This window comes from Callorhinchus milii, unplaced genomic scaffold, assembly GCF_018977255.1.
Source record: "Callorhinchus milii isolate IMCB2004 unplaced genomic scaffold, IMCB_Cmil_1.0 Scaffold3, whole genome shotgun sequence".
Taxonomy (NCBI): Eukaryota; Metazoa; Chordata; class Chondrichthyes; order Chimaeriformes; family Callorhinchidae; genus Callorhinchus; species Callorhinchus milii.
This window is the reverse complement of record NW_024704744.1, coordinates 63446299-63471520: the sequence shown is the minus strand read 5'-3', so window position 1 is coordinate 63471520 and position 25222 is coordinate 63446299. Positions and strand designations below refer to the sequence as shown.

The following is a 25222-nucleotide window of genomic DNA, read 5'->3' as shown; positions in this document are numbered from 1 at the left end:
AGAGACAAAGAAGTAGGTCTTGAGATAAACCTTGAACGAGTTGATGAAGGAAGAAAGTCAGAGGAAATGAATGACCGAATGAAACTGCCTTTTTTATTGTGTCTTGTAAGTGAAACATCTCATGGCACTTCAGTTACTTCTGTCAAATATAAAAAGTTTATTTTGCAATTAAACCGCCTACAAAATAGTCGCTCCACCTTACAGTATACTGTAAAACACTTTGAGATGCCCGATATGAAAGGTGCTACATCAAATGCAACAGTTATTGTATTATTAGATGTTCAAAGCTCCTCAGGTCCCAGCTAATGCATTTCTGGAACAGAAAAAAAAATGAGTTTTCTGCTCCAAATTGCTTTAATGCTGTGAGAAAGGAACCCTTTCCAGTTGTATAAACTAACATACGATTGCCACAAAGCGGTCTCTTATCAAACCACTTTGTGTTAAAATTAGTTCAATCGCAGATCCCTTGTGTAAACTCAGTCATACATTTATTTGGTGTGATTTTATAAAAATTCTCTTCCTCTTCTTTCACAGGAGTGATAGCATATGCTATTGGCATAGCCTGGGCAGCAGTTGATGAACTGGAATACATAGCAACAGATCCTGATAAAGACCATTCATTTTTTGTAGATGAGTTTGATAATCTGTATAAATTTGTGTCTCAAATTGTACAAAATATATGTCAGGAATTCAATTCACAGCCACGTAACTAAGGAAGCCCTTCAAGTTGTTTTGGATCATTTCAACTATCACAATACAACACTTCTTTGATACATTCTTTTTGAATTGCAAGTACAGCATTTAAAATGTTAGTTCAGCTCTCCAGTTAGCAAGCAAGGCTTTGTTCTGCATTTTCAAGATTTCTGTAGAAACAGCATTTTATAGACATATGTAAAGCACTTAGAAATCTAATTAAATATGGTATAATGTGTTCTTTAAAAAGCAAGACAGTCTGCCTTCACAGAGCTATATCTGCTAATATTTACATTACAATGACTTTAGTAAGACATGTCTCTTATTGAATGATTAAAAGCTGCAAAATGAGCTACTTTGTGTAAGATAATGTACAGTTATTTTATTTACTAAAACGAAATGTTGAATATATGCACAGTATTCATGAATGTTTCTAGAATAAGGCCCAGGGTTGGGCTTCACAGCATCATATGACTGTATTGCTGAGTGGATTTATATACAATACCAAATAAATAGTTACAGATTCATTTTTACAAAGGATGGATTTTTGATCAAAGCTGAGTAACTGATTTTTGTATGTGTGTGAACATAAATATTTCCCCCCTAAAACTGCAATTGGTAGCTGGTTATGGCATTGTCCTAACGATCAGTCAGTTTATCACTACTTTTAAAAATATTACTGATTTTGACAAATGAAAAGCTTTAGCAACCAGTCTCCTAATTTTAAAATCCACCAATGTAGAGGATCAGGAAGGGACCAGAACTAGAAACACGGTGATGTGGTTAATAGAGAAAATTGTTAGAAATTCATACTCCAACATTTTCAAACTTGTTTTAAGGATATCATTTATGCATAACAAGGGCATGTTTCCAGGCTCAGAGATATTTTTAAAAGTACAATGATTTTACACACAGGACATCATGGTTCTAAATACCAGTTTGGCCTTCACAATGTTGTAAATCATTCCTAATCTTTTGGCAAAAGATCAGTAAAGCTTATTAATGGGGTAGACATGTGTTGATCCAGTTAAAGACGGCTATGGCTTTAAATAAAGCTTTTGCATACTTAAAGCACCTGTGATCTTATTGCCTATAAATCCAGCTCAGAGCTGGCATCAACGAAATAAACTATGAAACTCAGCGAATGCAAATTGAATTAGGTACCACTATGGCCATTACCATCATTTCAATAACAATTTACATTTTATAGCACCTTTCACAACAGGAGGCCGTCTTAAAATGCATCTTACAGCCAACTAGGATCCCAAGCCAGGAAGTGGCTGAAAGCATCATCAAAGAGATGCATCATAAGGAGGGAGTGAAGATGGAAAGACTCTAGGGCAGAGTTCCAGAGAGGGAGGGCAGAGTGGCTTAAACCATACTTACAGATGATGGGGGGCAGCAGGTGGAACTTGGGAACAGAAGATGTTTGCTGCACGAAGGGAGTGAAGTGACTAGGGCAGCGGGAGCATAGAAGTAGGGTGGGTCGAGGCCATGGAGACATTTTCTTTTTTGAAACCACGGTATTCCAACTCTCGAACGATACGAAAAGTCTGGAAAAGCTAGGCTGATTGGACTGTTGGTGTAATTCAATACAGCTGATAGGTCATGGAGGAAAACAGCAACATTATAGAGAAACGCCTTTCAAAAAACAGTTACGGCAAAACTCTACTCGTGTGGTTTATAATTTTCAAGCACTATTGTTTTCAAGCTTATGTTGGTACTGATTCCAGAAGTAAAACAGAACTGACGCAGGCACAAGATGGGATCAGTTATAAACAGAACAAGTGAAAATCATGAGGGATCTGGATGATGAATCATTTGAAAAGTATACTATATGACTATTTCCATGGAAACGGTGGGTGGGAAATGGAAGAAAGAGCTAAGAGGGGTCTTCTTGAGCTGTCTTCAAGGTGACATGCTTGACAACAGAATATCATATCTGAGTTAACCCTCTGCAGTCTTAGTAGTTTGGTTGCTGAGCAGGTCTGCAGTACCCTAGTGTACTGCTGTTGATAGACTAGCCAACCTGTTTCGTCAGGCAGGGTGTTTCCCACTCGATTCCTATTAATCCTGCAAACAAAGTCCAACTGAGTAGGTTGATCCTAGCCAAAGTAGTAGCAGGACGTTAGCCAGACTTTCAATGCAAGCTCTGCGGTTTTAGATGGCTGAAGTCCAGCAATACTACATTGCACATTCAATACAAATGCTTGGGAGTACCCAAGCATTTGCTCTCACCAGCATCCATCCAATCTCTAATTTTCTCTAATCTTAATTTTTTTTTAAAATTTCAATACACAACTGTTTGTAGGACACTGCTGTGCGCAACTGCGCCAACAGAATAGTTAATCCACTTTACAGTTTATACTGTGAAGCACTTTGAGACATCTCGAAGGCGTGATAAGGCACTATATCAAACTCAAGTATTATCTCTAATTAGGTAAGCAGGATACATCCCTCCAGGGTGAATGCACATTCCATTCCAGGCACAGAGAAATTTCTACGTGTAGGTGACATGGATATGTGTAATTCAATCTGGTTTGGATACTGAATTATATGATTGGTTTACATATTGTCAGACAACAGATAATCCAATAAAGACAGTCCCCTGATTTTACCAGCTGCATAATTTACTTTACCCACTCCATGCGTTGTATAACCTGAAAAATAAAATTACCCTGATAAAAGTTCATTTGATGATGAACTTTCGAGACTCAAAAGTAAATTACTCTGAACTTTATACAGTTAAGTCATTACGGGTATTAAGAGTTAATCATAGGAATAGACAAGATGCATCACATTACTTACACAAATAACTCTAGGGTTCACCAATTCTATTCAATTACACAATGAAATAAGTCATTTTCTGAAATATGGGATTTTATTACCAATAAATCTATTACTTTCCTTCCAGAAAAGAGATGGGTACATCATAGAACAATCAGCTTTGTGCAAGAAAATTAGCTTTTAGTAGGTATCAAATAATCATGATGTTTAGAATCCTGCTCTACATTTCTACCTAAAGAACATGATCACTTTTTTTTAAACTGGCAGACAGAGCAACTGTGTCCAATACAGATATCAAACATACTCTCCCTGTATTTGCTTACGCCTCTCACCCAAATGTATAAACCATTGTCAGTATTGAATATTAAAGAGGGCCTGTTTCGAGATGCTTTTATATACACATGTATTAATAATTTCAGTTAATCTAATCCCCTTAAATAATTTGCAACTTCAGTAGAAATTGGGAAATTAAAGCAAGCTAACTTTGAGGCAACATTCCTTACCTGAAAAACCATTCAACAGGCTACAAGTCTGATCTACTTTTCAAACAAGTTTTAAATCTGCTACTGGTAGTTCTAATTTATAATTTTTCAGGAAAAGAAACCACTGCTCTCAAGTTAACCTGTTCTTGATTATGCGAGCATATAGTGGCAGCCCAAACGCTACTGAAACAGATGGTGTTCCACTTTAAAATCTCTTTGATAAGTAAAACTCTTAGCAAAATAGCACAATGCTCTTATTCTACTCCCATACCATTACCCATAGTGCACATACGACTCCAAGGAAGTGTTAATGCCAAGGAATTACAGAACAAAACCCCCAAATGTGAATTCCCCAACACAATAATACCATTAAACATTCCATATGCTGTGTTTACAATATGTAGTCTTCAGGCCATTTGAAATTAAAATGCTTGTTTTGTGAGACCACTAGACATTCAAATACCTGATGTTAAAGGGTTAAAGTCCCACTTTTTAAGATGATCTATTTAAAAGAAAGTATACCTTTATATAACTGTACTTAAAATGTCAGTGTTTATGCAAGTGCTAAACAAATCTTAAATGCATTATATATACAACTCCAAATGAAGTACAATTGTATGCCATTAAGTTTACTGAAGATCCACATTTACTGTAAAACATTAAAATTTGAGGTCCTTATGAAGAAATAAATCCACTGATCACACAGTCTCCTGGCACAAGTCTAATACAGTGAGGCAGCTAGAACAATAATTGACTACAGATATTGTATACCATATTGAACATTCTGCTTTTATTGTACAACTGTTGAGGTTTTTCTTTTGTTTAGAAAATGTTTGGCATTTGTTTTTATAAAATATACTATGTTGGTCTTCCAACACCACCCTTTAACCTGGAATCACTGCAAATTGCACACGCTGCTGCTTAACTCTTCACTGTATTAGCAATCCTTGCTTTTCAGACAACTTAGCTGCCTTTCCAGGCAACTAACTTTGCCTTTCACACAGAAGCTGCCAAATGTGTTTAGAGCTTTCTGAAACCAGGAAATAAACCTAGCCCAGCTTTATCCAGGCCTGCCTGGATAATCAGGGCAGCCTAGGATCAAAGAAATTAATTTAAGGGAAATTAAGCAAATACCTAGGCTGTCAGAACAGTTGGACTTAGAGTAGCCTGAATAAACCAGGTGAAAAAAAACTTGCAATCAATACAGTCATTTCAGAACTGTAACTGAAACTCACGTGGCAGGATTGCTGGGCAGTAAAGAATATCCCTACATTTGTTAGTGTCAGACACTAATTGATAACATAGAGAGCATGGAGTAGTATACATGAAACTGTCATACAAAAACTTTGGCCAGTGCATCTGCCCCTGCACTGGCAATGTAACACTTGGAAGGGTGGAATGTCACATCATGGATGGATTCATCAAACTTTTTACGATGTGCTGTGAATTCCTGAATGCATGTCTTGGTTTCAAGACTCCACAAACGAATTGAAGAGTCATGACCTATTGAGAGGAGAAAAATAATGTCAATTGGCAAGATGTAAATTGTTAAAGGTGCAGTTGTGAATACTCAGAAACTGAAGGTTCAAAAACACCATTGTCTGCTAATGACTGGGTACTTACTGCCAGACATCAGGTATAAGCCATTTGGATCCACAGCTAAGCATGTGACAGCATCCAAATGGGCTACCATTGAATGAAGTAGTTTTCCTGAAAATAAAGAATTAAGACATATTATATTAGGATTGAAATCTATGTCTATAATTTAATAGGTTGCACTTTTCATGGGATTTTTATCAAATATCGATGAACTCAGATGCATTGTCAGTGTATCTGACAATCACACAATAACCGATTGACGTAGGAACATGATTTATACCTCATCGGAAAGGCCTTGCCTCTGGCAATGTCCATGGGTATATATTTGGGGCGGAGGGAGGGGGGAGGGGGGATCGCCTCTCGTTGATGAACTTTATTAAACGTTAAGCCCCAAAACACGAGGCGTCCAAATCATCTCTATGTCAATCGGTTGTGACATCCTCCAGTGTGACATCATGTCCGTTGTGATAATACAGTATAATAATGGCTTGCAGACAAAAAAACAGTGACTGTGAGAGAGAATATAAAGTGTAGTGACTGTGTGCTTTGTGAGAGTCAGAGAGAGACAGACAGATACAGAGAGAGAGGGAGAGAAACACACACACACACACACATACAGAGACAGACAGACAGACAGAGAGAGGGAGCCAGAGAGCGACTGAATCAGAGAGAGAGAGAGCGAGAGAGACAGACAGACAGAGAGGGGGCAGACAGAGAGAGAGAGAGAGACACACACACACACACACACACAGATAGAGAGAGACAGAGACCCAGAGAGAGAAAGACAGAGAGATAATATATTAAGAGTCCTCCAACTGAGACCTCCCACAGGAATCCTCCCAGTTGAGCATAAAGATGAAATGTCTGTCTGTGTGCCAATCTACATTCCATATAGGATCCTTTGGTTGCAGGTGAAGCTGCAACGGGTACAGCTCGTACAAAAACATATTGGACAAGCATTTTATTATTTATAGGAACAACAATTTGTAAAAAGTCTATATTAATATAGTTTAGCTCCATCAGGTCCTCCAATTTCCCCCCACTTCCTATGAGAAACAGCTTCCCTCTTGCTCAGCATTTCATATAGTGGTACTACAGTGTTCAACATTCATATAGATAAACCACAGCTCTGAATCAATATCCTGCCACTGCAAACAAAATGCCAACCCACTAACATAGATGCAAGTTAAATTTAATAGTTTAAAAAGCAAAAACAAACTTGGGAGTGGGGGGGGAGGGTGTAGAAGGGGGTAAATGTATTTCTATAGTGACGGAAGACTACATTAAAATAATGCTTAATATAATGGAGAAGAAAGGGTTGTACAATCCAACTAATGAACACAAAAATTCACATTCTCCTACCTGTGGTGTTGTCAAAGAACTTTATGTGCCTGTCCTCATGGGCTGTGATGGTGATAGGAAGTGTGGGATGACTAATAACTTTATTAATCTGACATGTAGCCAAAGAAGCTGTATGGAAAAAAAACACATTAATACCTTGCAATATATATATATCATTCAAGATTCTAAAGTTAAATTAAAAAAGGTAAACATTCTTTTTTTTGAGAAATTTGCCTCTTGCAAATGAAGTTTAATTATTGGTAATCAGTTTCAAAATTCAGTACAATTTGAATTTATACAGTGTTCTTCTCATTGAGTAAGAATTCAGAATGCTTTACAAAGACTGGGCCAGACACCCAGCAGGGGTGGTGCAAAGTAAACTGCAAATTACTAGTCCATTGTAAAATCCACACCATCAAACTCTACTTTTAATGATGATGTCAGGTTTCTTTTATTGTGTTTATGTTCCTTGTATTCCTTTTCTCCTCCCCCTTGTAATAAATACTGTGAAGCACTTTGAACTATCTCAAAGATGCGATAAGGAATTATATCAAATGCAAGGATCATTATTATTCATGTTTAGAGTATTGTTTCATTGACACCTGCATTTCCTGCACCTCACTCAAGTGGTCATTAAAGAGATAGAACATGAATATCTAGTTATTCAATGCTGAAGGTATCAAAGCTCAGCCCAGTGTACAAAGAGGTACACTTTTCAACAAGGCTCTTGAAACCTCTGTTTACTTTCCTTGATCAAAGGGAACATTTGTAACCATTCCATAGTTGCTTTGAATGAGGTTAATTATTAAACAGCTGCTAGAGATGGAACTTGGGATCTTCCTGGTCTGTTTGGCTCGGTACAACACCACGCAATGCATTTATTTTAAAACACTGGGAGAATAAAACCAAGTTTAAACAGGGATCTCACAAACATCTATCCCAGTTTATCCCAGTGGATGACTCGAGCAACAAAACCAGAATCTTGGATAAATTCTGGAATAAGACGTTTTCTAACATAACTTGTTAAATTAGACAAATTTGTGATGTTGTGCTCCTAAGGAAGCACAGGTGATTTTGACAAAATCGTGAATTGTCAATGCACTGCAGCACAGTGATGAAGTGGAATTTGTGCAATAATCTCCCACATTTAAAATTACCCAACTCAGTCTTGCCACATGGGAAGGCACGGAGCAGAGACATGGTAGTGGGGGTAAGGTGGTGGGGGAGGGGGTGGTTGAGAAAAAGAGGGAGACTCACCCCAGAGCCATTCTTACACATCGTTCAGCAACTGGCTACAAAACTGCATTGGCAAAGGCCTGAGAGCAGGTTGCCTGCTCGCCTCTCAGCCAGAATAGTAGATAGCGATTAGAAAAAAATGGGAAGGAGAGAAAATATACAAAAACAATTTAGATGGCATTTCAAACACATGAAATTTCAGCTGTACTGAAACGAGATGACCCACAATCTCTCATGTTTAGATCGATTACCACAAATCCAAATACCCTTTTGTCTTTCAAAGTTGGGAAACTTTACACAAGTATCTGGAACTGAACTGCAAAATTGTCCAGTAACAACTGCAATAATATTTAATGCATTTTGCAAGTCGGGCAGGAGTGAAATCTTATATGGTAAAATAAATTGTAAAATGTTTAATAGCAACATGTTGCTAATAAAGGTATAGACAACAGATCTCTACTATGAGATACTGGCAAGCAATTTATTCAGATTATAATTTTCAACAAACTTACAAGTGTCTAATAACCAAAACTTAACTTTGCAGCTAAGTTCTCTAAACCTTCTAAGTTATTATTGGCTACTTATACTCTTGACTTATACTTCCACCAGATGTTTTTGGTCATTTTTAATTATTAACCAAAAGTTGGAAGTTTCTTTTAAACTACATACCATCAATACTGGACTCAAAGGTAACAATTCGCTGACAGGTCTCCATGTCAAATATACTAGTCTGTCCACTGCCAAAAGATGACACCAAGTGGGAAGGGTCACTGCAGACTATGTCAGCAGAGGTAGGAATTCCGAATTCTGCAGCAGGAAAACAGTTGTGAAATGATATTAAGCACTAAAATCTAAATACGATTTGTGAGTTTTACTGTTTGAAGCCTGCTTTACATCTGCTTTGTATATTCTAAAAGGTAACAGCCAGGACCATAACGTTTAATATGACGTATGCAAAGTACGAGTTACAGGCAAACTTGCATAAATTGTATTATACATGTCTTAATCAATAATCCACACTATCCATGCATACTTCAATACAGCCATTAAGTGGACATGCAGTGACAAGTCAAGACTTAATTTTCTGCAATTCAATGCAACTGGTAAGTATGGTAGCGACATTATAGATAATTTGCATTGGAGTTAGGATGCATTTGGGACCAAGAAACCATCACAATTTAGCCGGTTGTCTGATTTATAAAATACGTTCAGTGCAAAGAAATCTAAATGTTTTTTGGTAGAAAACTAGATGGGATATCGGGGCATGTACGATTTGGGTGAATATACAATTTATAAATACTTATGCAAGTTTTACTGTAAAATCAAGCCTATAATTACAGCAGACTAATAAAAACTGAGGCACAAACAGTGACTTATGCCAGGAATTAAAAGTGATTCAGGCTGACCCATGTGATCATAGAATTATAGAATCGTACAGCACAAAAAGAAGCCATTTGGCCCATCGAGTTTGTGCCGGCTTTTTGAATAGAGCAATGTAATGTCAATCCCACTCCCCAGCCCTTTCCCCATATCCGTGCAAACCCGTCCTCCTCAAATACCCGTCCACCGTGTTTTTAAAAGCAGTTATTGAATCGGCCTCGACCACCCTTTCAGGCAATGCGTTCCAGATATTCGCAACTCAACTAGACTTTCATTACAAATCACATGTCAGACTTCAATAATGATAAAGCATAATAAACAATGACAAATTTTAACATTTAGAAGTGTTCTTAATAATTAACACATTTTAGTTAAAGGTTGCTCTCAATTAATAATGTGACAGGTAATTCAGTATATTTTTGGTGATTAACAGACCAATTTAAACAATATACATATCTAATAATTACTTATTTTAGTTACATGAGATTTAACTGAAATATTTATTTAACTTTCGTTTATTTATTGAGCATTCCAATTGTAATCTTTAGCTAGTTAAATCTCTTATGTTCATTACCTCGGTTCTTGTTAAATATGCAGAGTGAAGGTGCTACTTCAGCCGAGTTCCACAGCCGGAGAGTGCCATCAGCTGAACAGGATAGTAAACGCTGAAGTGCTGCACTGTACACCAAACCCCAGACTGCATCAGTGTGACCTTTAAGAGCTCCACGTAGGACAGAAGGTTCTGCAAATAAACAATTCCTCAGTACAAATTGACAAACTCATATTCCTATCCTTCCCCCAATTTTCCTGCAAAACATTCTGGAGTAGTGGCTAATGAGCAGGATGCTTGCTTTTTGGCTAGAAAGATGATAAGAAGGTGGAGAGTTAGGAATGCTTGAATTATTCTTGTGGCCAATACCTTTCTTTGCAATTGCACAAATGTACATCATATAATTACAGTAAACCCCCATTATAATGTGCTTTGTTACTACATAGGTTGCTTATAGCTGTTGGGTTGTGTACTCTGACATTTGCTTACCTAAAAATCCAAAATTTGGACACCAGCTCTATTTGTGTTTCAAACCACCAGCCAAGAAGCCAAAATGACTGACTTCCAGGTCATCAGCTCTCCACCGGCATTTTCTGCTTGCTTGGCATGCATCTGCAGCAACCTAAGGACTGTATATTTTGTGTAGAAATAAGGGTGTTTTATTTCACCCACAAAATATACAGTCACTCCACTTTACAGTATATTCTGTGAAGCGCTTTGAGACGTCTCAATGAAGTGCTAAGGCGTTATGTCAAATGCAAAGATTATTTTTATTATTTATTATAAAGACCCGGAAACCAGCCATTGTATTCACCCTCCTGCCAGCTGGCTATTTGAAACAATGACGGAGTTAGCCTTCTTTATGTGCACACGCATAGAAGTGTTGACTGGTAATTGCATTCTGTTACAACTGGTTGGGATTTATGGTCCTCAAATATCACATTACAATGGGCCTCCACTGTATTGTTAAATTTACAATTCTACAGCTCAGTTTTAATGATGAACTTCACAGTAGATCCAATACTTAATATCATCTTTCCCATAATTTTTAATTTACTTTCATCTCTTTATATGAAACAAGGTAATGCCTAACAGTTTAAGTTGGTAAAATACATAGCATATACATACCATATGAATCATAGGGATCAATGTTAGGATTGGGAGTATTCCAACACTGGATTAATCCATCAGCTCCTCCACTGAAACACTGCTCTCCGCTTGTACTCATTACAACACACAGGACTGGGCCTCTATTCAACACAAAGAAAACAAAATAGTACAAATAAATTCAACTTCTCCCATAATCCAAAATGATTAAATGCACAATAATCTTGACATAATGCAGAACATACGCGCTATATCAAATGCAAGGATTATTATTATTATACATCGATCACATACCTGTGTGCCCTGAAAGTATATATGGGTTCTACATCCAACGAGGTACTCCTGCAAACACAAAAACAGTACAAAATTATTAATGCAAGGAAGGATTTGCTAATTCAGTAATTTTATGAAGGAAGGCCCAGAATTTTATTTCTGGTTAATACCCCATATCCATCAAATTTAGCAATATTACTAAAATGAACTACCAAAGCATAAAAAAGTGAATAATGTAATAAAAATCCTTACATTCGATAGAGTGCCTATCACGTTGGGAGGACGTCCCAGAGCACTTCACAGGAAATACTGCAAAGTGGAGTGACTGTTTCGAGGGCAAACACAGCAGCCAATTTTGACACATGCTATTTAACTGCAATCAAATACAGTATGCTTTCGCTACAAGCTGCTGGTGTAAGCCTAACTCAGTTTATAGCACTTCAGAGTTAGAAAGTTATGGGTTAATGCACCACATTGGCTCAAAGATCATAATTCAGGCCGACACTACTGTACTGCTTCTCTTTGACTGTGCCTTCAGCTCCCCTCTCGACTCTCTACCCCCTCCTCGCTCCCTCCCTTCCCTCCCCTCACCCTGACCATCTCCCCCCTACTCGGGTCCTGACCCAACTGTCCAGCGCCTTGGGACGTCCTCCCGACGTGAAAGGCGCTCTATAAATGGAATCTTGTTGTTGTGTTGTTGTTGCTGGAGGCTTGTATTATTGGAGTTGCTGTCCTTCAGAAGACGTATTAAACCAAAGTGATGTCTGCAGTTTCACACGCTTTGTTAATTACACTATTTGAAAAGTGAAGGCAGTTTTTTCGGGCCAATAAACCTCTAGATAAACTGATTGTTCACCTACTGGCTGTTTGTGGCATTTTAATATGTGCAAATGGGCTGCTGCATTTGCCTAGGAATACAGACACTACATTTAGCAAAAAAAAATTTTAAAACAATTTGCGATGTTTCAAAGTAATAATATTAAATGCAAGGATTGTTGTACATTAAATGCAACATTGACTGATTATTCAGCACCATTATCTCTTTCTTGGATGTCATTATTCTAATATCTGCAGGCCTTCTGATTCAGGTTGACATTAAAAGATCTAGTGCTGCTAAATCAAAAAAGAGTTTATCTTGGTGCCCCCTCACTCTACAAATTCAGGTGCGGGTGAGGTAAAGTGCCCCCTCACACTACAAATTCACTACAAGATATTCAGAGTACTTGGCTATCATCTAATTTTTGCATGTGGGACATGGTTTAAACAAATTAGCTGCCATATTTACCTACATAACATTCACTTAATTTCAAATTCTCATTTTGTGAAGTACTTTGAGATAGTTCTTTTATGTATAAAGCACAATATAATGAAACGCATGACAGCACTCAGGAGAGGTACCCCTTACTGATGTGTACTCTGCCTAACACAGGGATGATAAGGTCTATTATACAGATTCTACTGCTTGCCTAGTCAATATCAGATAGTCGAACAGGAATCTAACCTTGGACATTACTTAAATTCACAGTAGCGACATTATTAAAACAACTGTTGGGAAATTTTCTGCTTCCGATTAATGAAGAGGACGGGGCAACTAAAAAAAATCCAATGGCAGTTGTAACATATGGTACACCAAACCTTCAATTTAACCCATATCAAAATGTATTGCTATATTTAACAATCATTCTTACTTTTTGGCTGGGGCAGTCTTTTGCAAATTCCACAATTTCACAGTGTGATCTTCTGAGGCAGTTACCAAAACAGGTTCAATCGGATGAAAAGCAAGGCCTCTAATTCCATCAAAATGGCTCCTTAAAGTGAACTTGGGGTTCCAAGTCTTTCTCAATGCATCTTTATTGTTTGTGATCTGTTGTGGAACCAGAAAAGTAGTCAAAAAATACAGGGCTTCAAATATTCTGCACATAAAGGTTATTCATGTCAAAGTCACACCGATGTTCAGAATTTGAAGGCCTTCTTTGCTGTACACATTTTATCTGTATTAACATTTAAAACATATCCACAGGGATCCCAATAATGTTAGGACATTAATCTGCTAGACCATAAAATAAAATCAAAGACTTGTTGTGTGTCTGAGCACCGACTTGCTCTCTCAGATACTAGCATTAAACTTTTCTAACCTGAACTACGAATTTTTAGCTTTTGCGAAGCGAAGAAAGAAAGTCTAGACCTTCTATCAACCAATTAAGAAGTAGTATCGTTTCCTCCTCAATTACAATGGTTAAAGTGCTGTGAGTGTTTGAGGGGGGGTGGGGGGGGAGAGGAAAGAGAAGAAAAAGGGCACAGAAGAAAAAGTTTCTTGCCACACACTGGTGTTTGGCCACTGACCAGCTATTGAAGTGAGTACCTGAGTACCAGTGCAGGGTAACAATGGATTTGCTTGAAGTATGCTTTTGAAGATTAGTTTAAAAAAAAACCATTAAATGCACCCATAAAACAGGCATGACTAATTAATCATTACATCAGGAATACATACATCATAATTTAGAGGGTCTGCCTCATTGGCAACTGTAAGACCTGCTAACTCTCCAAGACCCAAAGCATTTTCCAGTGCTTCATCTGTACCCATGATAAATGATTTCCCTGCTCCTGGAGGAAATGTCAATGCTTCCACTAGAAAACAGAAATATTTTCACATTAAAAATTTAAACCCAATATGAACTCATACAAGTCATATTATGCAAAACCGATTTATGATATAATTTCTAAACATTCATCAAAATATTTAAGATAAATTGTTATTCCAGCTTGTCTTTCACTTACCTTCTTCAGTCCTGTTAGCTTCATGCTCCATTAGTCGTGAACTGGTTGGTCTGGGCGGTGATACTGAAGGTTGCAGTGGAGGGAACTCGTCTACATCCCTTAGAGTAGCTAACATGTCTTGTAGCTTTGATCTATTCGGCCCTATTTAAGAAAAGGAGCAAGCTGAAAAGTAATCTTGGATATTGCACATCTTTGGCTCTACGATAAAGAATATTCCATCTGTAGATGGAATATCTATCTCATGTAGATACAAGTAACATTTTTATCCAGCTAGATAGTCATTAAATATCCTCCATCATCAGAAGACTGATGCTCCCTCACAGAAATGGAGATAAATGCAACTTTACTCACTCACATTCATAAAATACTACTTGAAGGAAATGGCACCAAAAGGACATCACAATGTTTTGCATGATATTTTGATAGTTATTTGAAACCCCAATTACACTAAATGTTAACCAAAGACAATGTCTTCCACATGGCAACAGTGTTGTGATATTAGAAAGATTAAAACAAAAGGCAGTACAGCAACTTAACAAAAAAGAGGGTAGGGGAAACTGACTGTAAATAAAGAGATATTTCTCCCCCAGACAACATTGTGGAAGTTTTTTTTTTAAAAATTAATCAGAAAGAAATGTAATTACCTCAAAAAGAAGAATGCCCTGTACATAACATTTCATTTTTTGTCTATATACCGTGGCTAAAATTCCAATTGTTGTTGGACAAAACCCAATATATGTAAATGTGTCTCTTTAATGTCACTAAAAACACAGAAATTATAGTTTGCTCGGATTGTAATGGTGACTTGTGTTCAGATTATAAACCAAATCTGAGATTCAGAAGGACAAGGCAAATTGCAAGTTAAACTTTTTTATATTAGATCTTGGTTAAGAAAAAATAGTTATTCAGTCAACAGAAAGGAGAGAAAGTAAGAAAAAACCTACTAAACTTATTTTAAAGGGAAAGAGTTGAGAAGCATTTTGGGAAGCTCCATTAAAAGTTACTTCTATAGCACAATTTATTCCATGGTATTTGACAATGTGCAAAATTTCATAATATGCCCTATGATATAAATAAAACTAGTTATTTTATTATACAATCTGCTGGCCCATGCAAGACCGAGGCCCTCCTGATTGGCTCGTGCCAGTGCCTCCGCACCTCAGGCATTGGCAGCATCAGCCTCCACGGCTGCACACTCAGCCTCACTAAGCCAGTCAGGAACCTGGATATCTTGTGACCCTGAACTGTCCTTTCTCCCCCACATCCGCGCCATGACCGGCACTGCCTACCACCACCTCCGCAATATTGCCAGACTCTGCCACTGCCTCACCCCTCAGGCTGCCGAAACCCTCACCCACGCATTCGTCACCTCAAGGTTCGACTACGGAAACTCCTTCCTCATCGGCCTTTCCAACTCTTCCCTTCACAAGCTGCAAATTATCCAAAACTCTGCAGCTCGTGTACTCTCACGCACCAGGCTCCGTGGCCCCATCACTCCCACCCTCGCCCGACTCCACTGGCTCCCCCATCCCTCAGAGGACCGAGTTCAAGATCCTCATCCTCACTTTTAAGGCCACCCATGGCCTTGCCCCCTTATACCTTTCTGACCTGCTGACTCCCTACCAACCTGCCCGCTCCCTCCGATCATTGGGCTCCGGACTGCTCCATGTCATCAGTGGCCGGGCTTTCAGCCTCTCTGCCTCACACGCTGGAACTCCATCCCACGGTCCCTTCGCCTCGCTTCCTCCCTTGCCTTCTTCAAGGCTGGTCTCAAGATCCTTTTCTTCGATCGTGCCTTTGGTCTCCCTCCCACCTCTCTGCCTTCCCTCACCCCTACACCACCCCTCCCCCATACTCGAGCCCCGACATCTGACTATTCAGCGCTTTGGAACGTCCTCCCGACGTGAAAGGCGCTCTATAAAAGTAATTTTGTTGTTGTAATATCCACCTCGTAACACACAAAAGCCTTGCTTTGTGTGTTAAACATGCACTTCTGGGAAAACAAATGCTGATTGTTCATCTGTTTTATTCCCTAGGTATATCCTTCTGAGCCCAAAAAGATGTAGAACAGCAGTCTAGATCATGGGGATAAGAAAGTCCACTCACACTTTAAACTGGATGACTTAAGGGGAAACAAAAACCCTGAAAAGACTAAAAAAAACACTAATTTTTAAACATGAAATCTTTCTCCTGAAAAGTTCAATACCACAGGCATTAATGTGTTTTCCTACAACAGTATATAAAGAACTTATTCTGGAAATATACATTAGTGATTATTTTTCTAAAAATGTGACAAGAGTAAATCCGTACAATAAGGAAGGTAGACACATGAAATAAACCCTTGAAATTGAAATTACATTGTCACGTAATAGATCAAAGGGGCAGGTAGAGCTTTGCATTTGAAAGTTAAACTACTGTATGTTCAAAAGAACAAACACCAAACCTATCATTCACAGCTGTCCAATGTCCAGATAGAAATTCTATAAATATTAATATATAATAGATATAAATATTAAGTTAAGGTAGAAACTGGAGATGGAAACTTGCATATTTAGGTTGGCTTGGAATATTGCATCTGTGAAGCATTTTTGTGATCTGAGCTCTCAGGAATAATGAGCTCTAAATTTCTACCTTTGTATCCTAACCTCGACAGGAAGTAGTATAGGGAAATGCATCCCACTGCACAGGTTGCTGATGTATATTTAGATATTATTCCATTCAAGGTCTTGTTTCCAAACAAATTAAATGCCTATATTGGTGAAACTCTTGAATCTTAGTTGGACTTTCAAAGAAGCATTTAGTAGTCAGCAAGACCAAGTACAGTGGAGCCATCACCAAATCATATTTGCTATCATCGATGTGGAAATGGGGTGGAGGGGGAAGTCAATAATCATTGTCTTAATCGACACTAAAATCACTGGGATCCACAAGGCATATTTAGGAAAATAGGTACAACAGTTTTCTTTGCAGATGAACCTGTTAAAAAATAATTTTTTTTTAAATGAAAAGATCTTATAAATGTGTGGCAAATTTCAAACCTGCTCACAATACTCATCATATCATTATACATCTGGAGAACGTGTTGAGTAGACAAACCAACAGGAATTTGCTCACCATAGCCATAGGTGTGTGCAAGCGGGAGAGGGGTGGGGAGGGAGAATGAAAAAGCTCCAGGTGGTCTCACTGATGTGTAAATGGTGACAGCTTGTATTTATACCTCTACGTTGGTCTTCTGAACATTTTAGGTGATTGATGCCTTTTGTTCAACAATGAAGTTTTGCAGTATATTGGAGGATGCTTTATCAAATCACTGGTCGAGAAAGTTAAGTTGTAAAGATCTCAAATAATCTTGCTTAATTATCAATAAGATAAGAATACCCAGGTCATTTTCAAAGTGGATCTTTAACTATGTCCAAATAGTGCGTGGCAGTAATAAACAAGGCAAACAACACACTGGGCTACATTGCTAGATCAGTTGAGCTGAGACCCCTTGATGTCATACTTGGTCTCTATAATGCTTTGGTTAGGCGATACCTAGAGTAATGCATAGTTTTGGTCATCGCGATACAGGGGGCTGCCCAGATCCTAGATGTAGTCAGTGGAGATCAACGAGGATGTTCATCAGTATTAGAGGCATGAACTATGAGCTGGGCCAATATGCGCAGAATCCGCTACAAATCCGCAATAAATGGAGTTTCTGGCCCACGGGCCTCCCGCCTGTTTGACTGACATCACTGTGGGTGGGCTGGGTCCAGACCCGCACACGCAGTGCGACCCAAGTGGGAAATGTGCTTCACTCAGAGCCACCAATGTTGTGATGTCTGTGTATGTGTTTGTGTGAATGTGTCTCTCTCTGTGCGTTGGTGAGTGTCTGTGTGTCTCTCCATGGGTTTGTGAGTGTATATGTGAATGTGTTAGTGAGAGTGTCTGTGTGTTTCTTCTATTTGTGTGTTTATGAGTGTCGCTGTGTGAATGTGTATCTCTCTCTGCTCTATCTGTGTGTATATATGTCTGTCTCTGAGTTTGTGCGTCTTCCTGTGTGTGTGTGTGTGTGTGTCTCTCTCTGTCTCTGAGGGTGCATGTCTCTTATGAGTCTGTGTCTCTTTCTAGGTCTCTGTCTTTGTGTCTATGTGTGGTGCCGTGCCCTGAGAGGCAGGACGTGGTGAGCTCCTGTAGTCTCGCTGGTGTCCCCCACACCCCCCAAAATAAAAATGGGCCACCTAGTTTTTGTTGAAGATGTAATTAATCATTTTTTTTGCAACAATCCATTATGTGTTATTCCCTCATGTTTTACGAATAAAGTATGCAATTGGAATTGAAAAATAAACCAGAACAATACTTTAGGATACTGTCTACCAAGACAGTAGAACAAAAGGATAGAAGTCCATCTGGAGTTCCAAAGGCAATTTCCAGACATAGCAGGAAGTTTTTCTTTACATCCAGAAGATAATTAACAACTGGAACAGTTCACAGGAAGGGTAGTTGATGCTCTGACAGGAGGACAGTATTCTACAGGGATGCGATTGGACGGGCTGAAGAGCCTTCTTTATCCAAACCAATCTTTTGAACTCCCCCTGAACATTGCAAATTTCTAGCCATAAATCACATTCTTTCTGTTCATTTCCTGAAATCTATGTTGGAATATAGATACATTAAAGTTCATTTTATCCTTGTGCTGTCCTGCTAAGATGATCATCACAAATAGGACAGCTCCACTCAATCTGCTTAACCAGTACTAAGGCAAGGATCACTATGAACATGACAAATATCCTGTTATTCCCTGCATGGTTTAAAATAAATTGCTCCATTTTCAGATTCAATACCGTCACAATCTCAGCTTTCCTTACTGACGATTCAAACTTATGTAGATAAAGAACCAAACAAAATTAGCAGATCTTTATTTACCTGAAGTTTTCAGAAATGTTTGTTTTCTCACACAAACAAAATGAATAGAACAGATGCTGACCTGGAGATGTTGGATCAAGTTACCAATATTTAGGTGAATTCTGTGTCTCTAACTTTTGAGCATCAATAATTAGACTGAAACATGAAAATCAGTTACTGATAACAATTTTAAGTCTTTGGTTTAAAATAGCCAATAAGTTGGAAGACAAAGAGACACCCCCCACCATGTTATCATAAACCTACAGATTTATTTTAGTTTACCAAGGCCATTATAGATCAAGCAAACAATTGTTCTTGGAAGTCTTTTACAAGAATTTTAAAATCAAAATCAAATACCAATTCTATTAAAATTGTTTCAACCTTATGTACTAATGAAACACAAATGAACGAGAATGCAAAGGTGAAAGGGTATCATGGGAGTCCAATGCAGCAGATCCCCAAAAAATTATAGTTAAAGCCAGACAATGGTGTCAGAGAGAATCAGAAGGAACAGCTAAGTAAGAGCAGACAGTTTAAGGAACAAAGAACCCAGATACTTTTTTTTTGAAAAAATGGGAAAAGAGGGATGATGAGCCAAAAGTATACCAGATTTCATACGCACTTACTCTTCACCCCCTTTTTTCCCTTCCGCTCCTTTTTGTACTGCTCCTTGAGTTTGGTTATTAGTCCCTGGTCCACGTCCCAGCTTTCTGGTGTGGGACACATATCTTCCTTTTCTAAACAGTACAGTGAAACAAATCAGAGACAGCCTTCTTAAGGAATATTCCTAGTCTTTCCATTATCTAAGCAGTACCAACATACCTATTTGATCGCCCAGCAGCAACAAAATGTTTGTAGAGGTGTAAAGATCTGGATAAGGTTTCAGATTTTTTTTAAAGGAGAATTTGATAAGACCTACTGTTAAAGGATTATACATAGTAGACAGATACCTTTTAATTTGATGTTTATTTTATTCTTTTTTAATCAAAATATTTAGAATCAAGATCAACGGACATTTTTAATATTCACAAGTTAAAATGTGACATTCCTTACTATGTAAAATGCAAAATTGGAACTATGTAATCATTTTGTTATACAAGAATACATCTACAACCTTGCCTACATTTCATAAATAGATTGCAAATGTACATTTGAGCTCACTTAACTTCAAATTTGTGTACAAGGATTAAGGACTTAACGTAAGAGCTGTTAAAGCCAACATATACATCAATGTGCACAATTTTTTGTGTCAGTAGAAAAAAAGCTAATAAGATCATCCAGTTAAATGTTTACCTAATTCTGTTCCATCGCCTGCACTTCTAGACTCCCCAGCTCCATCACCATCTTCTGTTGTTCCTAAGAAATCAAATTCTCGAAGTGCTTCCTCGGTGTCCATATCTTCAGTCATATCAGAGGACACACCTTGGTTAACAAACTGTTTAAAATAAATTACAACCATTAATATTTAGCAATGATCCGCAATTAATAATATTCCATTAAAACACAAGCATAGTTCTCCAATGATATAGAAATTACACTGCCCACTGTAGTACCAGGCCCCAAAGATTAGATAATTGCTTGTTTGACTTAGCTCATCTCAGTTTCAACAGCTACAATTAGCCTTACAGGCTCCGGGGTTAAGAAGTCAGGTTGAGACTTGAACTTCCAAACCTGCTGCTACCGAAAGACGAGGTTAGACAATGTCAGCATATCATCAGGTAAGAACAGGATCAGACTTTGGTGCTGACACAAGGGTGCAATGATTTCCAGATCAAATAGCTTGCCAAAACTCTAAAAGACAGCTAAAATATGAAAATAAAATTCAGAACTAAAGTATTAAGTCTAAGCTGATTTTATAAACAATGTGAAAATAGACCCAAACTTGCAGAATAGAAAATAAACTGATAAAACATGGGGGGAGGGATGAAAAGGGGGGACATTTGTTCATGTTGGGCAGGAAAACAGGCGGCATCAGTTATGACAGCATAATGCCTTAAAAAAAAGTATCAGCCTTTGTTATCTCTCTGGGCTTCCAGATCAAAAGTATTAGCGGTGCCTGAGCCCAAAACCAAAGGAGCATCTCCAACAGCATGTGTTGAAGGAAGAAAGTGAAATCAATCCAAAAAGCTGGCGTTACTATTATGGAGTGTACGCCTCCTCAAAACGTTTGTGACAATATAAATTTTAGGATGAAAAAAAACATGAAATACTTGTTCCCGTATCAAGGAGATCATTTTCTTCCAGTCCAAAACAATTCTTCCGCCTCCCCTCCCCCAAACTGAACTAGATACATTGTACATCTCCAGATAAATAATCCTTGTGTTTGATATGGTGGCTTATCATGTAGAAACTTTAATACGATGCGAGTCATAAACCTGCATGCCTTATAGGCTGGGCCAATAGAAAAGTGCGCCTCCAATCCCCCCCACCAGAATCCGCTACAAACAGCGCCTTCAGTTACAAATGCACTAAAAAGTGTCTGTCCAGACCTCTGGCACTGTTTATCCCACGTCATTGTGGGCCAGGCGACTAATGGGCTTCACTCCACTTGAAAGCCCCAAGGTTGTGATCGCCTGGTCTCTCTCTCAGACCTGAGTTCAATTCCAGGCAGAGTGCGAAACCTTGGGCAAGTTTCCTTACTCCACACACCTAATAATAATCCCTCCAAATCCAAAAAACATAATAAATTGGTCATTTTCAATCTACGACTGTTTGTGGGACATTGCTGTGTGCAATTGGCTGCCGCGTTCGCCCACAAATATACAGTCAATTCACTTTACAGTGTGTTCTGTGAAGCGCTTTGGGACGTCCTCCCGACGTGAAAAGCGCTATATCAAATGCAAGGATTATTATTATTATTATGTGCTTGTATCTATGTGAGTGCACCTCTCTCCTGTGTGAGTATTTGTGAGTGTCTGTGTGTGTCTCTCTCTCTGTATTTGTGAGCGTCTCTATGTGAGTATGTGTCTCTCTCTAAGCATTTGTTTCTGTGAATATGTCTCTCTTTTCTGTATGAGTTTGTGAGTGTCTATGTTTGTGTGTTTTTCTCTCTGTGTTTGTGAGTGTCTCTCTCCTCTGTATGTGTCGTAAGAACATAAGAAATGCTGGATGAAAAAAAGATCAAGTTCCATCTAACATCTATGGAGAAAGGAAAGTGAGTCAACTTTTTGGGTCCATGACCCATCAGAACTGGGGCACGTTGGGCAGGAGAGGCTTTTAAGTGCTAACAGAGAGGGAAGAAGGAAGACAAAGGAGAAAGAAGTGGCAAGAAACCAGTAGCTCAGAGTTGTGCTTGCAGACAGAAGGGAGGTGTTTGGCAAATTGGTCACCTAATCTGAGTTTTGTCTCCCCAATGTAGAGGAGACCACAGGGTGAGCAGCGAATGGAGTAAACTACATTGGTGGTAGTACATGTAAATCTTTGGCTTACTTGAAATCTGCGTTTGGGACCCTGGACAGTGGTAGGGAAGAGGTGAATGGGCAGATTTTGCGTTCCGGTTTCTTGCCACTTCAATGCTCCCTCCCACTCACACTCTGACCTCTCCATCCAGGGTCTCCTACGCTGTTCCAATGAGCCACAGCGCAAGCTCGAGGAACAGCACCTCATCTATCTGCTAGGGACCTAACAGCCCTCTGGCCTCAATATTGATTTCAACAATTTCAGACAATAACAGCTCACCTTCCCCCTCTCCGTCCCAGAAAGCCCATTTCTCTCTGGTCTACCTACTTTGTTGCAATTTCTCCCCCCTTTGTTTTGCATTATTAACATCTATTCCCCGCTTTGTTACAATCCCCCTCCTCTTTATTTTGCATCATCAACACCTCCTGCTTCCCACCTCTCTGTAAGCCCTTAAAAGCCTCTCCCTCCCAACATGCCCCAGCTCTGACAAAGGGTCGTGGTCCCAAAACGTTGACTCACTTTCCTTTCTCCATAGATGCTGCCTGACTTGTTCCCAGCGACTTCTGTTTTTGTTACAGATTTCCAGCATCTGCAGTATTTTGTGTTTTGTCCAAGGTCCATCTAGTTCGCCTTCCACCTTCCTGACGGTCACATGCACATATGTCCCAAACTACCTATGTACTATTCCCAAAATGTTATTTCCTAAAAGAAAACTATCTAATCTATGTTGGAAAGAATCAAAACTTCCTGCTTCAACAGTTTCTCTAGGGAGCCTGTTCTACAGGTTCACTATTCACTCACAGAAATTATGTTTGCGTAGATTCGTTCTGAATTTATCCCCCTTCAATCGCAGGCCATGTCCTCTGGTTTTACTATTCTGGACAAATTGAAACTGCCAGTCATGATCTATATTGCTAGCCCCTTTAGAATCTTAAAGACAGCAATCATGTCACCTCTCAATCTTCACTTTTCCAGCATGAACAGCTCCAGGGTGAAGAAGAAATTAATAATATTTTTGCAACAATCTATGTCTTATTTCCTCATTTTTAGTTTTCATCGATAAAGTGAAAAGATGTAGGCTGGCAGTAAAATGTACCTCAACAGCACCAATCAATTCCCTGCAATTCGGGGCAAATATTTACGCGCTTTTCTGTTGGCCTGCTTATCTGCTGAAATGCAATGAATAGAACTTTAGAGTCTTTGTTGTGCATATTGATTCAATTCAAATGTACCCACAATTGTTCACATTGTTATTCTACTTACCGAAGTATCAATAATTGTTCTCTCCTTTCCATCACTGTCATCTTCATCTTCATCACTAAATTCCTCTGCTGCTTTTTCAAGGAAATTGAACGTTTCCAGCACAGCTGCTGAATCTGTCAAAAGTGGTTTAACTTCCTCTCCAGAATTCCTTAAACAAAATGCATTTAAATTTTTAAAAAAAAACATACACCTCACTTAAAGCCTCAGCAAACTATCACTAACTCATATCAATTCCTACATTTGGTAGTTAAAGAACAGCAGTTTGAAGCACTTCACAGTATGAATACTTTCTAATTTCTATAATTCTCACGTCCTGCATTACGTGTTGAATGACACATTTAATGCACTTTCCTTGAAAGTTTCCATCATTGCTTCTCTAATGTCACAAAGATGTAATCATCTAGTGTGTACTTATTCATTTCCCCCTTACCGCATTATGACATGTAAATATACATTAACGCAGATTTCTTTGGGGGTGGGTACAAAATCAAATTACACACTTTGAGTATAACCAGACATATTGAAAAATGACATTTAAAAAATACATGGATGACTAAAAGCACCAGACATCTTTTTCCCTTAGAGCATAAAGAACAGGATTCAAAAACAATATAAAAATAAAACATAATTCTGAATGCAAATATAGATATCCTGCAGCTGACAATTAGTAGGAACACAACAGAAACTCTCAACTTCTTGCTAATTCCAATTTTATTTTAATAAAGTAAAAGGCAAAACACAAAGTACCAGTTCCATAAGCAACTACATAATTTGTATTCTAAGTCAAATCCAAGTCTGGACGTATTGGCAATGGTCAAGATTAAGGAACGAACAAAGAAGTTTGTTTTTTGAAGAATGAAAGATCAGAATAGACTAATAATTCAAAATGTTAGTTATCTTGATAATGTCCATTTCTCTTGCATACTAACCCATCAGCTATCATGGAATCAAGATTTGGAGCATTATATTATTCTATCAGTAAATCCCTTCTCCATCTTTTCAATGATATGGAGATCCAAGTAATTAGCTACTCTGACATTACAAAAGGAGGATATGGGAGCATTGCAGCAGTGTTTAACCCATTGCTAGAAAATGCAATCATTGATTATTATGACCACATCTTGAGAGGAGGAAACATGTATGAAACACTGTCCTGCTTGCCAAAATAGGTTTATTTATTGTCCATGTGTAACTCCACACTTCGGTTGGTACAAAATTTACCGGAGCAAGTTTGGAAGCAAGATGAGCATACCAGTAGGATATGTAGCTGTCTACTACAGAAGCAAATGATCTGAATGCATTGCATCTCTTTCCCAGTAGGATTCAGTAGGATACATACATCTATGGAAGAACATTTTATGCTTCAAGATGAATTTCTGAGACCTTTGGTCGTTATCAATTGTTGAAAGCCACTACTGACTATCTTATGGGATAGGATCACGCTAAGTCT

General features: G+C 38.4%; 2 protein-coding genes across 2 annotated transcripts in view; one reads left to right on the top strand and one right to left on the bottom strand.

Annotated features, from left to right (window-relative positions):
- The window catches only part of vit (vitrin), a 35647-nt gene extending 34421 nt beyond the window's left edge, over nucleotides 1–1226 (top strand). The window contains exon 22 of the mRNA XM_007891317.2: nucleotides 535–1226. Within this exon, the coding sequence (XP_007889508.1) occupies nucleotides 535–713 (179 nt within the window). The 3' untranslated portion in view covers nucleotides 714–1226. The remainder of the gene's footprint in view (nucleotides 1–534) is intronic.
- A 2329-nt stretch (nucleotides 1227–3555) lies between these two features.
- strn (striatin, calmodulin binding protein) overlaps nucleotides 3556–25222 on the bottom strand; it is a 45032-nt gene continuing 23365 nt past the window's right edge. Inside the window, exons 6-18 of the mRNA XM_007890489.2 lie at nucleotides 23773–23920; nucleotides 20404–20545; nucleotides 19737–19847; nucleotides 14227–14367; nucleotides 13940–14076; nucleotides 13137–13312; nucleotides 11470–11517; nucleotides 11197–11318; nucleotides 10093–10260; nucleotides 8808–8945; nucleotides 6924–7031; nucleotides 5586–5672; nucleotides 3556–5465 (exon numbers count right to left, since the gene is read on the bottom strand). Coding sequence (XP_007888680.1) covers nucleotides 5296–5465; nucleotides 5586–5672; nucleotides 6924–7031; nucleotides 8808–8945; nucleotides 10093–10260; nucleotides 11197–11318; nucleotides 11470–11517; nucleotides 13137–13312; nucleotides 13940–14076; nucleotides 14227–14367; nucleotides 19737–19847; nucleotides 20404–20545; nucleotides 23773–23920 — 1696 coding nt within the window. The 3' untranslated portion in view covers nucleotides 3556–5295. The remainder of the gene's footprint in view (nucleotides 5466–5585; nucleotides 5673–6923; nucleotides 7032–8807; nucleotides 8946–10092; nucleotides 10261–11196; nucleotides 11319–11469; nucleotides 11518–13136; nucleotides 13313–13939; nucleotides 14077–14226; nucleotides 14368–19736; nucleotides 19848–20403; nucleotides 20546–23772; nucleotides 23921–25222) is intronic.